The 15180-nt window shown below is 31.2% G+C and overlaps 1 protein-coding gene across 4 annotated transcripts; it reads left to right on the top strand.

Moving 5' to 3' along the window:
- The first annotated feature begins 268 nt into the window (after positions 1–268).
- Positions 269–14261, top strand: up (Troponin T, skeletal muscle). 4 transcript variants are annotated; one of them, XM_088270032.1, is made up of 15 exons: positions 269–361; positions 3307–3347; positions 4309–4344; positions 4485–4487; positions 5500–5517; positions 6065–6082; positions 6674–6710; positions 6796–6921; positions 7611–7826; positions 8470–8688; positions 9543–9635; positions 9727–9807; positions 11158–11236; positions 12742–12985; positions 14021–14261. In XM_088270032.1, exons 2-14 carry the CDS (start codon positions 3325–3327, stop codon positions 12966–12968), a joined length of 1176 nt encoding a protein of 391 aa, XP_088126158.1. In that variant the 5' UTR covers positions 269–361; positions 3307–3324; the 3' UTR covers positions 12969–12985; positions 14021–14261. The 4 variants fall into 4 exon arrangements, with proteins under 4 accessions (XP_088126158.1, XP_088126156.1, XP_088126154.1 ...); XM_088270029.1 differs by lacking the exons at positions 269–361; positions 3307–3347; positions 4309–4344; positions 4485–4487; positions 11158–11236 and adding an exon at positions 11593–11671 and having other exon boundaries at positions 5417–5517; XM_088270030.1 differs by lacking the exons at positions 269–361; positions 3307–3347; positions 4309–4344; positions 6065–6082; positions 11158–11236 and adding an exon at positions 11593–11671 and having other exon boundaries at positions 4485–5530.
- The last annotated feature ends 919 nt before the right edge of the window (positions 14262–15180 follow it).

Here is a 15180-nt window from a genome sequence, read left to right as displayed (position 1 = left end):
TTCAGTTTCTTTGTCGATAATGACCGGAGCTTAATCAATCAGCGGGCAACGCGCCGCTATCAGCAGCGTCAGACAGAGATCAGTACCTACATAATCTTAGTCGTTTCTCCATTGACGTGGGCGTAGGAAGTTACATTTTAAGAAAACAATCCATTTGAAATTGGGCCCGGATACTGATTTAAATCGTCGGTTTTTTTAATAAACGACACGCGTGCGCGCGCGTTCGCCCGAAGCTCGTTTGCCGGGGGAAAACTCAAGCTGCGCCGTCAGAGCCGCTTTGGTCGCCGCGGACCTCACATTCCACCGTCGGTAGTGCAGCTGGAAAAAGCGGATTCACCGCCCCCTTTATACTCCCTTCTTTGTAAGTTCCACGGAATACCTGTACCATTTATTTACCCAAGTTTAATTCCTAGTTCTGTGTACACGTCGGCGTACGTCCTCCAACTTTTTGTAAGTTCTGTGGTAGTCGTCGACGAAAACCTCCGAAAGTACCGATCAAAGTTTTGTGAAAGAGTGAAACTTGTGTGAACTTTGGTCGGCGAAAAACTTTCATAGTAAAAGTTTCGTAACATGTGTATAACGTGATGTGATATTGTGATTTTGATTTGTGACAATGTGAGATAAAGTTTTGGGATTATGCGAAAGTTCGCTCGACTAGGGGATTTATTTAGTCGGGAAAATAAATACATTCTTATATTGGATCTCATACGATTTTCATACATATCTAATAACATACGCATACCACCATGACACGCACTCACTGAGTAGGCAAAGAAAGTATTATGCAACACAATTCTGATCACAATTATATAAAACAAGATTTATTTTAGATTATGATATTTCTCTTTCAAATAAGTTTATTAAAAACATTTTTAGATTTTTTATATGATTGTCATATTTTAATAAATACTTACCTTTTACTATAAATCATAATATTTCAAATCATTGAATATGTTCAAATAAACTATCTAAATTTAAAAATGTCTCAGCAACCTTAAAAGCAACAGTATCAGGTTTCCTGGCAAGTTTTTTGTGGTTTGATTGTTTTTAAAACTGAAAAAAGAACATTTTACGATGAACCCGTTTTATTATAATGAAATATATATTTATTCTCTTCATTTATTTATTTCTTTTATTACATTTATTGAAATTCAGATTGTTGTTTCACATCTAAACAGAAGTATTGCAAACATTTTTTTTTTAATTTGGTAGCTTCTCACCCTTCAAGAGTGGATTAGCTATATTGCAAATATTCATAGCCTACTTTTGTGAAATAGTTCTTTACGCGGCATTTTAATAATTTATTATCTGTACCTATTTCAAAAATACGACAAATTTGAAATGTCATCTGATAATGTAATTAAATACAATCAGATCTAAGTTATTTCGATATCGAGCTTTGCCGAAGAGCGCGGAGCTTCCGTGAAGCGTTGAAATACGAAAAGCGTCTAAAATTAAAGCGTCGCGGCGCGGGCCAAATCTGGTTCGGAACGCTCCCACCAAACTTCTATTTATAGTAGAGCGCCTTGTATAGGAGCTCTCATCATATAAACTAAGTTATCGAATTACATTTCTAAATAAACTAATGTTTATCAGTATTATTTACAGTAACAGATATTCAAATAACAATCGATAGAACGAAACTTCTATAAATTCCAAAAGCTTAGATTATCCTTCTTGAAAGCAGTTTTAACATTTTAATGATTTCGTTGAAAAAATTAAACAGCGATTTTACATATATTTTTTCAACAGAAAAATTATTCTCTATGAAGCAGATACAAACTTCAATAAAATAATTTCGTACCTAATTATAATCGTAAAATAATCTAACTGCTATTTTTCGCAGGCAACTCTTTCTGATCTTTATGATGTAAAAAATATAGACATCCTTGAACCACACCCAAGAATTTTGAACATAAGTGCATCGATATTTTTTATATTCCTGCGCACGAGATTTATGTGCCAAATGATCATCTATAGATGCCAAAATTTGATCAATGGATGATAATAATAATTTGTAATAAATTCAATTTGATCGCGACGTCAATTTATAAATCGTATAAAATGTCTACGCAGCGAAATTCATAAATTAAATTGCATTAATTATAACTGCAATAATTTCAATGAGCACTAATTGAAAATAAGATTTTTTACGCGTTAAATTCAAGTAATATTCAATTAGTAATTACACGAAATACATAAATGTAACGAAAAGTGTAATGTAATAGTAAACTTAACTGTAGGTACAACACCTTTTACCTTATCAGGTACCCTTTTAAAACGATATTATTACTCAGTTTTAAATTTATTGAACACGGTTATTCATTTATTTTTCTTTTATTTATTAATTTATTGAGTTATTAAATGATTTTTTTATCGATTTTGGAGTAAATCATTATTTACTCCAAAATCGATAATTAATCACCGGTTTTATTTACCTAAATTCATTGGATTAATTTTTAATTTCGTTTTAAGTGAATTTCTAATATTTTTCATATTTTTAAATATTTTCAGTCATTTATATCCAGAATCAATTTATTAATTATTATAATTATTAGATTATCGAAGTAATATTATATAATAATTAATTTTGAGGTTTGAATATTAGGAAAAATTTTACTATAAATCTTTGTTACTTTTAATAAGTGCCGTCGTCACTGAGGTCAATACATACGTATCAACGGATTTCCTCAATTAACAAATTGAGAAAATTATTTGATAGGCAAAAATAAAAAACCTTGATAAAGATATGTAGATAATAAAGACAGTTTTTTAAACACAAAATATTCAGAATCTATAGAATTTTTTAATAAATTTTATGACCATTCTATAATTTTTTGAAAAGGAAAAAAAAGCACGTATTTCAACTATATTTTAATGATTAAATAAGACAATTATCAAAGAAAATACAATTTCCATACATTTATAGTTAAATTATGAAAATCATAAAAATAGGTTTTTAATATTCAATATATTAAAGAATCTGCTTCAGATTTTTGAAAATAACTTATTACCCTACAGAAAACCTAAATATTCTTACAACTTAGGTTCAAAATAATTAAGAAAAATAAATTAGTAAGAAACTTATGAAAACAAAATTTAAAAAAAAAATATGAAAACAATTCTTTTTAGATTATAACCAGTTATAACCAGCAAGAAATTTATGAAAACAATTCTTTTTAGATTATAACCAGCAACAAATTCATGAAAACAATTCTTTTTAGATTATAACCAGCAAGAAATTTATGAAAACAATTCTTTTTAGATTATAACCAGCAAGAAATTTATGAAAACAATTATTTTCAGATATAACCAGCCACAACCATGTCTGATGAGGAAGAATATTCGTAAGTATTGCATAAATAATTGTATTCAATCGAATTAAATGAATCTTAGAGTAAAGGTACAGTAAACAAATGTTGCATTTTGTTTCCCACTGTTTTTTGACATATCATTGTAATGATGTGATGTACGTATCTTTGTACTTTTATCGTAATGGTCCTCATGTTCTCCATTTGATTGCTATATGTTATATTTACGCTGGAAAAGGCCAAAGGGGCATGAGTCGTATGTAATTATTCAATAAGATTTATTTCTGTATTGGATGCATTTGTCTCTATGTAATTCTTACGTCATATGATATTTAAAATGCATCATGTGAATAAATAATATCATCGACTTGCGCAAATCCACTTTTTATCGACAGGTTAACAAAATAAATCTTAAAAGTTTCACATTTTAAAGCAGTAAATAAACAAAAAAAATCATTTCGTACTTTCAGACAGTGGCGGATTTTGGCCTAAGGCCCCGTAGGCCTGCTAGATATTAGGGGCGGCAAATCATGACAAAAAACTCATCGATGAAAACAAGAAATAATGCAGAGCACCTAAATATTCTAAAAGCTGTTATAGTTAACTAAATATCTGAATCGATTTCTATAAAAGTTGTCAATAAAGTAAATTCATTATGTAGTCCATATGATGGGTACCTACTTACTGTTACTTACTACATGGCCTGGGGCCTAGGGCGGCCAAGACTGCAAATCCGCCTCTGCTTTCCAAACAGTATTTTTAGCTTGCCCAAAGGCGGCACAATTTTTTTTTCTAATTTGAGAGAATTTTCGTCATCAACCTTTTTTTTTCGTTCTCGAGAGAGAAAAAACCCTGACACCTTATGGCTTTTCCATCGTCAATATGTTGAAACCATTTCCAAAAAGTAATTAACAGTTACCAAAATGTTTTTGTATATCCTTGCATGTGTAGTTATTATGTTATATAAAACATTTCATCTATTATTTCTATTCCATAGTGGTTCCGAGGAGGAGGTAGAAGAAGTCGTTGAGACGTAAGTATTTAAAAACATTATTTATGCATATAATTAAATATCTTAAAGTCATTATATTTAAGCATATCTTGCCTGTTTGGAATATTAAATTTTAATTTATTTAGATATTGCTTCTAACATGATCGTTTTTTTTATTACAGGAAGTAAGTGTCACATTTGCAGATACGGTAATATTGGAAGATTTCTAACCGACTGATGTATATTTAAGAAATGACGCCATTAAAACCGCAACAAACAATAACCGCTTTCGCTTATTAACTTAGGATTACCCTTGTAGTGATAAAATACCGAAGATTAAAAGCGAAAATTGTTTAGAAAAATAAATTCTCAACAATTGTTTTTAATTGGTGATTGTTTAGAAGGTAGATACTTCTAGATTGTGGATTATGAAAAGTGTTTTGAGACTGTTAAATAAGCTATAAATAAAATATTTTAGTGGTTTGAAGAAGATAAAAGACATTAACCGATTAATTTCAATGCTGTGGACGAATGTAAAATAGTAAAAATTAGTTTAAACCATTAAAATACTAAAAATATGAGATGTTTTAGTTTTAGCCAGTCGGCGCATTTCTGTGTGAACAACTTATCTCATCTTCAGAGTGCAGATGTTATAATATGTCTATTCACTGTTACTTTCCAACGGGACTTGTATTTAGCATTGTAAATAAGCATCTTTATAAAATCACATACATTTACAGAACACAACTTTCTACCACGTGTTGGTTCCGTAGCCATTGGTCCGTAGTTACAAAACTAGGTACAGAATAAAATACACGCCGGAGACATATTATTAGAAATGCATATTGAAGATGCGATAACCATGACTGAAAAAGCCCTTGTGAATTTACCAGTTTTGAGATTATTCGATTGGAACATCAACTCCCAAAATTTAAACATAAAACTTATTTAAAAGGGTTTTAATGCAGTACAAAATACTAGCACTGAATAAGTGTTCGAAAATATAAAATATAGTAGAAGAAGAACAACTTGTGTAAAGCGAAATAAATATGTAATTCTCTCTGTAACCCCTGTAATTTTCTCTATGAATAAACAATAACCCCTTAAGAAAACTTGATAATTAATGTAATTTTTTTCTGTCCCCTCTTTCCGCCATTTTTCCGTTGGCCCCTTCCGTATGGCGTGCTTCTGATGCAGGCCTGCCCCCAAACAAGAGTAAGTCTCTGTCGTACCAAGTCGTTCCGCTAATAAGTTAAATAAAAAGCTGGTCAGTGAAGAAATTCACATAACGATTTATATTAACAGGGCAACACTGTAACATAACACACAAAATACCAAAGTCATAAACACCACCCGAGCTTAAACCTAATGGCTGAATTTCTTTACTCACACAACTATTGCACCACACTATTTGGATTTGGAATGTTTTATTTTAGAACAATTTTGGCATTGAAATAGCTTTAAATTTGCTGGCTGAATAATATTTACTTGTATCTTTGTACAATGAATCGCATTATTCTAAACAGAAGTCAGATATAGATTTGTACAATTTACATAATTGGCGTAATAAATCTAAAAATGTATTTGACACAAAAATCGACGAGAAGTTAATACATTTCGATATTATTAATAGTTTCTTATACATAGTACGAAATGAAGGTAAAATAAAACATATACCTACTTCTTTCTTAACCTTAAATACTTCTACTGAAAGTCTTTTCTACTTTTCAACAAGTTAACACTATTTTTTCTCTTTTTATAGGAGTAGACCGTCTATCGCGTAAGTCTGCTCAGAGTGATGTTACATTTACGTATTTGTTTTATTTCTTAATCTATTAATGTTACTGATTTAATTCATTTATACGTTATGCGGATGGTGTAATTACATGCATTTAATTCATTATAATAATTACTTTAATCTAATTTCATGAAATATTCATGAAGCATGAAATCATCTGATCTTCAAACCGAAAGTGAATACCTATATATATTTATTTATTATATTACCCGGAGTTTTGTGTTACCTTCCCCCTAAACACACGTAATAAAAATCGAAACGAAAGCCCCATATTCCAGATGATAAGACGAAACCATGATCTCATTCATGCTGTCACCCAACAGTCATTAATTTATGTTCTCTAGATGTGTTTGCATGAATAATATTACCTCCGATCATCCCTATGTCTTAAATGTTTTCCATGCTATATATGTTTAAAATATTTCAGTTAATATTTAAAGAGGTCAATGTGCATACATTTTTAACATCATTGAAAGTCTCTGATTGATTTTGTCTAATCAACAAATCTTCTGAGTAACTAATATTAATATATTTATTTAGTAAAATATTTTAATACGTTGAATTGCTTTATAGGGGAGATGCGGCTGCCGGAGACCCAGAATTCATCAAAGTAAGTAGATATTATATCACTTTTCTCACAAACATCTACATTTTTTGTTTTTTTCATGATACACTAATGACCCTAATTTTTATAGCGTCAAGATCAGAAGAGGTCTGATCTGGATGAACAGCTGAAGGAGTACATCAACGAATGGCGCAAACAGCGTTCAAAGGAGGAGGATGACCTCAAGCGCTTGAAGGAAAAACAGGCCAAGCGTAAGGTAAGGAATCTATAAAAAAAATACATCAAACATGAATGAAAATAAAATAAAACAAAATTAAAGATGCTATCTGATTTCAATTCTAACTACGCTATTTAGAAATAAAAACATTTCAACAATTAAAAGATATATTATTTTTAAATCTGTTTGATTCTAGACCTACATATATCTAAATTCCAATAACAACTATCTTTAAAAGACGCTATTAGACATTATTATTATTTTTGTAACAAAAAGGAAAATCAAATAAACAATTGAAAAAATACAAGAAAAATAAATAACTTTTTTTCCCTAACTTATTCTATTAAAAATACGATTCCAATACAATATATCTCAGGTTTTTTCTCCTTAAACATGGATCTTAATTTTTTTTGCTTTAAAAAAAATGTGGGCACAAATAAGTAACGTTAAAATACTCATTATTTGTATAAGTTTTTTAATCAAAAATTGTTTTTCATTTAATTTAGTTACAAACGCTAAATTTAGATTTTTTTTAAAAACCATCTTGTATCACCGATCGATATTGATAAATTTAAAAATTAACTTTGAAAAACATTTAGATGTTAAATTTAAATTGTTTTTTTAATGTTTAAATTCAATTTCCAACATCGAAGTCACTTTTCGTGAAGTGATTTGTTATATTAATTCAATGATAAGTATATTTAAAACGTTTTATTTTTGCAATGAAGGTGTCTCGCGCTGAAGAGGAGAAGCGCATGGCCCAGAGGAAGAAGGAAGAGGAGGAAAGGAGACAACGTGAAGTTGAGGAGAAGAAACAGCGTGAGATTGAAGAGAAGAGAATGCGTCTTGAAGAGGCTGAGAAGAAGCGTCAAGCCATGTTGCAAGCCATGAAGGATGCCAACAAGACTGGACCTAACTTTACCATCACCAAGAAAGATAACAACGTAAGCGTTTAAATTATTTACGGATCATACCTTATTATAAAGTAGCTATCCAAAACGTATGTCCGCCTCCGTAATGGTCAGTACGCTCGGCTACCATTCTGGAGGTCCTGGGTTTGATTCCCAGGGGGGTTCAAATAAATAAAATTGATTTTTACACTCTGATATTTATACAATATAACCCTGGACTATTACCTTTTTGTCCGCCCCCGTAGTGTAATGGTCAGCACGCTCGGCTACCGTTCTGGAGGTCCCGGGTTCGATTCCCAGGGGGGGTAAAATAAATATAAGTGATTTTTTCACTGTAATATTTATTCAATATTACTCTGGACTGGTACCTGAAGCGGAAGGCTGATCACCTTTCCTTCATATGTAAACGATCAAGATAACACTGCGTTTATATGAAGCAGTGCCCTACGCACCATTGGGGTGCGGATAAGGGTTTATTATTTATTATTATTAGTACCTGAAGCGGGGGGCTGATCACCTTTCCTTCATATGTTAACGATTAATATTTCACTACGTTTATATGATGCAGTGCCCTATGCACCATTGGGGTGGGATAGAGGTTTGAAGTTATCCAAAAATCCAAAACGCTTGTGATGCTTATGCTATGATCACTGACTGACCTTTTTTCTTTCCCCAGTTCAACCTCTCCTCCGCCCAGATTGAAAGAAATAAGACCAAGGAACAGTTGGAAGAAGAGAAGAAGATCTCCCTGTCCTTCCGCATCAAGCCCCTGGATATTGAGCACATGAACATTGACAAGCTGCGCTTCAAGGCCCAGGAACTGTGGGACTGCATTGTGAAGCTCGAGACTGAGAAGTACGATCTTGAAGAACGCCAGAAGAGACAGGACTACGACGTAAGTTATATTTTTTTCTTTGTTATAAAAAATACAAATAAATCAACAAAAAGGCCTCGATAAACTTCTAACGAAGGATCATCAGGTCCTTAAAGTTTTCGTTCAATTAAAGTATAATAAAATCAATGAAAAAAATCATACTCTACATTCACATACTTATATAGCAAGTAAATTCTGTTTAACCCTTTACGTAGTACGGCAAGAATAATTCCCCACTACATATACCTTTTTTTGGGTGGGACTAGCATTTATTATTAACCTTGCTTATTATGTACAAGGTTTATAGATCATTGTATGGATTATTGTTTCTTCTAACTAAATAAATATGTTTACAACATTTTGAGTGTGTCCAAATACTTGTTCACAAAATTTGGTTTATCTCCAATTACAGGAGTTATTTTAATATAAGAGTTTCTGATTAGTAAAAAGCTTCTTTACATCTCACCAATAGATGTCTCTAGTGAAGTTCTAGTGATTCAAGAACAAGGTTTCTAAATTGGTTCATATATTATAAATACAACTTCCAAGAATTTGAGTGGCGTGGTTGTCAATAATGGGTAGAATTGGTGAAAGTTACACTGTGTAATAAAGTGATCACTTAAACCAGCCTATGACGGTCGTCAGCCCGTAAATGCTCAGACTTCCATATTCTTCTTCATCTTTGATGAGATGTCAAAAAAATGTTTTTATTTAAATCTGTGTTGTAAATTATATACCTATATGAAGGACATGTGTCTCTGGGAAACAATTACTCCAGAAAATAAAGTAACTAAGTAGCGCTATTTTCGTTCCGATGTGTCCATTCAATTGAAAAATATAAACAAGTTCATTAAAAAAATATTATTTTATTTTAGTTGAAAGAGTTGAAGGAAAGACAAAAGCAACAGTTGAGACACAAAGCCCAGAAGAAGGGTCTCGACCCTGAAGCCCTCACTGGCAAGCACCCCGTAAGTCTTTATTCTTGAAATACATCATAAAATAATGTCACAAAAATGATGCATTCGAAACATGTACAATAATTGGTATTTTGCTTTTCAGCCCAAAATCCAAGTCGCCTCCAAATATGAAAGGCGTGTGGATACCAGATCATACGACGACAAAAAGAAATTGTTCGAAGGCGTAAGTATAGGATATGTGTTTAATGGAATTATTTCTCATTCCTATAGGTTAATTAATAAATGTATTTTAAGGACCTACATTGAATAGACACACAAGTTACGAATCATCAACCAAGTGTTGTAGTTTAAATATCGGTTTCAAACGTAATATTTTCATACACATTTTTATTAGACATAAACAAATAGGTAACCATGAATCAAACTGTATTAATGTACTACTATTAATAATAAAAAATAAGTATTATATTTACTTAATAAAACATTCAATAAATAATTGAAAGATTTATAAAAGAAGTATGAAAACAATGACAACAGATTTATTTTATTTTTTTAAACTATTTTTCGTAACCAAGGAATTATGGTAAAATAAATATGTATGAAATTATTACGTTGAAATATCTCTCTGTACATTGTAATAACGGTAAAACTGGTATTACATAAGCTGTAGGACAGACACGTTTTATGCTTTAAAATAGCAGAGAAATGTACCTAACTGATATTATATTAAATGTGTTCATAGTGTCAAAACATTGATTAGTTAATGTGTTCTTATGAACTTAAAAAAATATTTAGAAATTCATTAAACTAATTGAAAAAATGTTTATTTCATGACTAATGGATGATGAAAACGCCATAAGAAATAATGAAAATACTAGCCAGATAAAATGACATTCAAGCCTGTTTTTTATTACTAAGTTTTTATAGATCTATGAGGATGTTGTTAACGTTTAAGTATGATAAATAAAAAAGTCTTATATTTTCCCGTAAACATATTAGCAGTATTTTTAAAGAAATTTTATAATTTTTTTAAGGGAATTTTTATCACAAATATTATTGATGACAGCAGACAACCAAAGAGTAAATTATGAATCAGTAAGTGAATGATATTCATTCAAAATTGGAATCCAGTCACTCCATCAATGATATATGAACAGATCTTTAAGATCTGGTTGTTCGGAGAACAACCCACGTCTAATTTTGACTCTTCTATAATAATTCTCCCATTCGTCATATTATGCTTTTTTTATTATCTTTTAAAGAATAAAGAAAATAAAAACAATTATATTGACACAAAATGAAGGAAAATGTACTTTATAACGAATTATGCTGAATTACGGAATATATATTTCTTTTACAATATTTTATAAAATCACATTGACTGACAAACTAAGGCAGATCCCCGTTTCAAGTCAGACACAATTATTGTTTCTAAAAATGTATTAAAACAACTTAAACAGTTATGAAAATATGTATTGATTTGTATAATTTCACTTCAGTGAAAGCTATATACATTTTTTTAATGCTAAAATAAATTTATGCAAGAGATGATGATTTAACTTATCTGGAACAGGGTTACGACACATCGTATGCTGAAATAAGTGAAAAAACATGGAATGATCGAATGGCCGCATTTATGAAACGCAATAAAAGTAAGATTTTATGGAACGTGGCAAGAAAAGCGAATGCCCTTGTCTTGTACATTATATTTACCATGTGTTTATGTATGTACTTGATAATCATATATTTTATGTCATGCAATCCACAAATATTGTCACATGATATTCGTAATATATTTCCTATAACTCCGAATTGATCGTTTCCATAAGTGTTATATTTTCGTGTTTATTGTCTCACGCATACGGAGATCTGCATTTACCCCCCTGTGAAGTTTGCATCATCCTGTTATGTTTAGGACATTTAAGACTGTCCAGAAGTCCTTTTGAGAAAGTATTCCCTTGTCTTGTGTTTTTATTGTCATTTCACGTGTAATTAACATTCTCCATAGGGTCTAGAAACCTTCAACAAGGAAATTATGGAACGCCTTTGGCAAGACAAGACTAGCCAATTCGGTGGACGCCAGAAGAGTAAGTACTTCAATAAAACTAACAACTCCTCAAATACTGAATTGTTGGTTTTATTTTTAAATATTTATTTGTACTGTCCCATTCCTTTTAAAACTCAATGTTTCAATAATTTTTAATTTACTTGGTGGAATTAAACACGCAACTTCAGATTTTTTGTTACAATAGAATTATTTTTTTATTTTTTATAAATATTAGGATCGAAATCGGGTTGTGGTCCTGTGATAGTGAAGTAAACTTCTAATCTTAAGTTCAAGGGTTCAATTCCCTTATTTGATAAAGCTATTTTACAATTTTTTAGCACTATTTCGATACGTGTGCCTTGAGACTGTATAATACACATACTATTTATATGAAACATTATTAATACAGAAAATATATAAATTATGCATTTAAATGAAAGCTGTCAATATAAATGTAACTACACTTTTAATTTGAAAGAGTAAATTAAAAATGATAAAATTAATAAACCATCTCAACTGCTCTAAAATTCTGACACGATTATTACTGTATTCTATTACCTTAATTGCTGTGTGATTAGTATATTCTGACACCATCATTACTATATAATTCTGACACCACCACTATAATTTTTGGCACAATCATTACCATACATATTATCTTAATTACTCAATGTCTGATTACTTTGATTAAGCGCCCTTGAGGTAGTATTTCACAAAACTGGAGCTTTATAAATTATCCAAATTTATTTATTATTACTTATTACTTTATTCTGACACCATCATTACAATGCATGTAATTCTGACACCACCGCTGCTCTAAATTTCTTACAGGATTGTAATTGTATTATAAGAGTGTGATTTCTTTATTCTGACACCATCATCACTATATAATTCTGACACCACAACACCTCTAAAATTCTGACAGAATTATTACAGTATTCTAGCCAATTAATAGACAGATTACTACACTATGACACCATCATACTGTACAATTCCACTCTGACACCCACGACTGCCTTTAAATTCTTACAGTATTACTAGTATTCTGATACCAACCGTACAATTCATTGTAAAGTTAGTAATTCACACTTTTTGTTTTGTTATTATCAGCCAAGCTGCCCAAATGGTTCGGTGAGCGACCAGGCAAGAAGGGCGGTGACACCGAATCTCCCGAAGGAGAGGAAGATGTCAAGGCCGACGGAATCATTGATGATGACGACGAGCCCGCCTTCGAACCCGAACCCGTGGAGGAAGAGGAGGAGGAGGTGGAAGAGGAGGAGGAGGAAGAAGAGGAGGAGGAAGAAGAGGAAGAGGAGGAGGAGGAAGAAGAAGAATAAACACAACACAAGACATGGTAAATACTCAATACGTATCCCCAATTTACAGGATTTTAACATCATATTAACCTGTTAACCGGGCAGTCCAATTACGCAACTTGTAACGGGTGCGAATACTGAATACTCCGTGTCTTAAATTCATGTCGAGGCATGTATGGATGACTAATACCTTTGTTGTTCGATAAATATACGTCCATATATATAATATAATAAACATATATTTCAAGGACGTATTCATATGTCCTTCCCGTACCCGATATTGTTTGCGTTGGACGTATTTATGCGTCCCGCCCGGTAAACAGGTTAAAGAAAAATGCTAATGATACAAATAACATTTTTTGGTGTTGCCAAATAAAAATTGGTTGCCCAGAATGCTCATCTATTCCATCTTCTACCCTCTTCTCTTCATAATTGAGTAGATTTGCAAAAGCTTAACAACAAAGTCCTGCTACCAACCCTTATGGAAGTAAAGTATGGAGTTGGAAAAGGATCAAAGTATTGTAGATTGAATGGAGTCGATATGCAACTACTCTGACAAATGTGCAGCAAGATGATAAAACGATGTAAGATAGATGTTCAAATGGTGAAGTAAGAAAGGAATGCAAGGCTTAGTAAAGCATTTTTGATAAAACTAAGAAAGATCCGTTGAGATGGTTCGGACATGTGGAACAAATGTGTAAGGAAAGAACAAATGAATGTAGTGAATGTAGTTGGAAATAGAAGCAAAGAAGATCAAAGAAGATGAAAACTGGACATGATCAAGTATTTCAAATACTCGTAAGTGATCAAGTCAGGAATAATCGGCGGGTATGTATAGAGACATGTGAATGTGTAAGAGGCGAAGAATGTTAGCAAAAACAGAGTAGTGTGGAATTCTATTCTCTCTGCCTACCCCTGCGGAACAGCGGCGTGATGGTTTAGTTTTTAGATTAGCAAAAAAAACTGTAAATCTCCATTTTTGCTTAATTTCTTGCGTAATATTACAAATGAAGTGAATTTATTTATTTGAGGATGATTATTGTACTAATATTGATTAATTTTGATGATTTCAGATAATGGTCACATCACCTTTTTACGAAAAGTGGAACATCAGTGTTGTTAAGAAATCTTCCTCTCTGTGTAACCAAGTTCCATATACACAAAAGTTATTGTTAAAGCAACCACATAACATTTATTTATTAATAATTTATTTGTAACATTAATTTTCAATAATTTGTAATTACAATCTATGGCTTTTGTTACCAGTTTGGTAACACAAGTTGGCAAGGAACAATAAAACATTTTCACCAATAATTATGTCTCTTAATTATCAATTTATACTAAAATGCTGAAGTAGTTTTGGATGAAAATTGAGCTATTTTTAAGTTTTATTTTATAATTATTTATATTTAATACCAAATGTTTTATCAAATCACAAAAATAAAATGTATTAAACAATAAAGAAGTAAACCTAAGTGTTATTTTTGTGCTGAGACTTCTATCATTTAATTTAATTATTAGAAGCACATACCCAATAGCAATGCACAATATAAATTCATAGTTCATTATAATATCCATTGGCTATTTTTATACTTTTGTAAATGAAAAAATTGTTCAAGTAGTCAATTTATGAGACCCCAAATAAATTTGAAATTACCTTCCGTCAATTTTTGTTAATCATGTATATTTATAAGTATGATTTTTTATTTTATTTTTGTTGTAAATTATTTTAGGATGAGTAAATTCTAGTCTGTAAAGAGTTGAATGTCGAATAAATTTCATACTGTCAGCAATTTCAGAGTGTAATTATTAATACTCAAAATTCACACGGACACACATAAAAATCAGAATACCGCATAATGCTTGAACAGAAATAAAAAAAACACACATTGCACCTTACATCACCATGAAACTGGGTCCACTTTGTCAAGTTGACAGTGTCAGCCATAGAACTACATTATCATTGAGTTAAAACTCAAAATATATCACGAGGTTAGGAATGGTCTAGAATAGAAGTCAATTTGGTGTAGGTCAAATTGACCCTAGATTAGGATTTCATTTGAACTTTTTCATAAAATCTTCCTTCAATGATGCAGAAATTAGTTTGTGCTTCCACGGTGAGATTGTTTTGAACAAAAAATTATTATAGTACAGCATTTTCGATTCAACTTACATATAAAAGGGAAGTTAGATGAATAATTCTAGGAGTGGAAGAGGTTTGTGAACCATAACT

This window comes from Brachycentrus maculatus, unplaced genomic scaffold (assembly GCF_059751285.1).
Source record: "Brachycentrus maculatus isolate JH-2025_06_01 unplaced genomic scaffold, ASM5975128v1 h1tg000370l, whole genome shotgun sequence".
Lineage (NCBI taxonomy): Eukaryota > Metazoa > Arthropoda > Insecta > Trichoptera > Brachycentridae > Brachycentrus > Brachycentrus maculatus.
The sequence above is the reverse complement of the archived record's forward strand: the minus strand, read 5'-3'. Positions and strand labels throughout refer to the sequence as shown.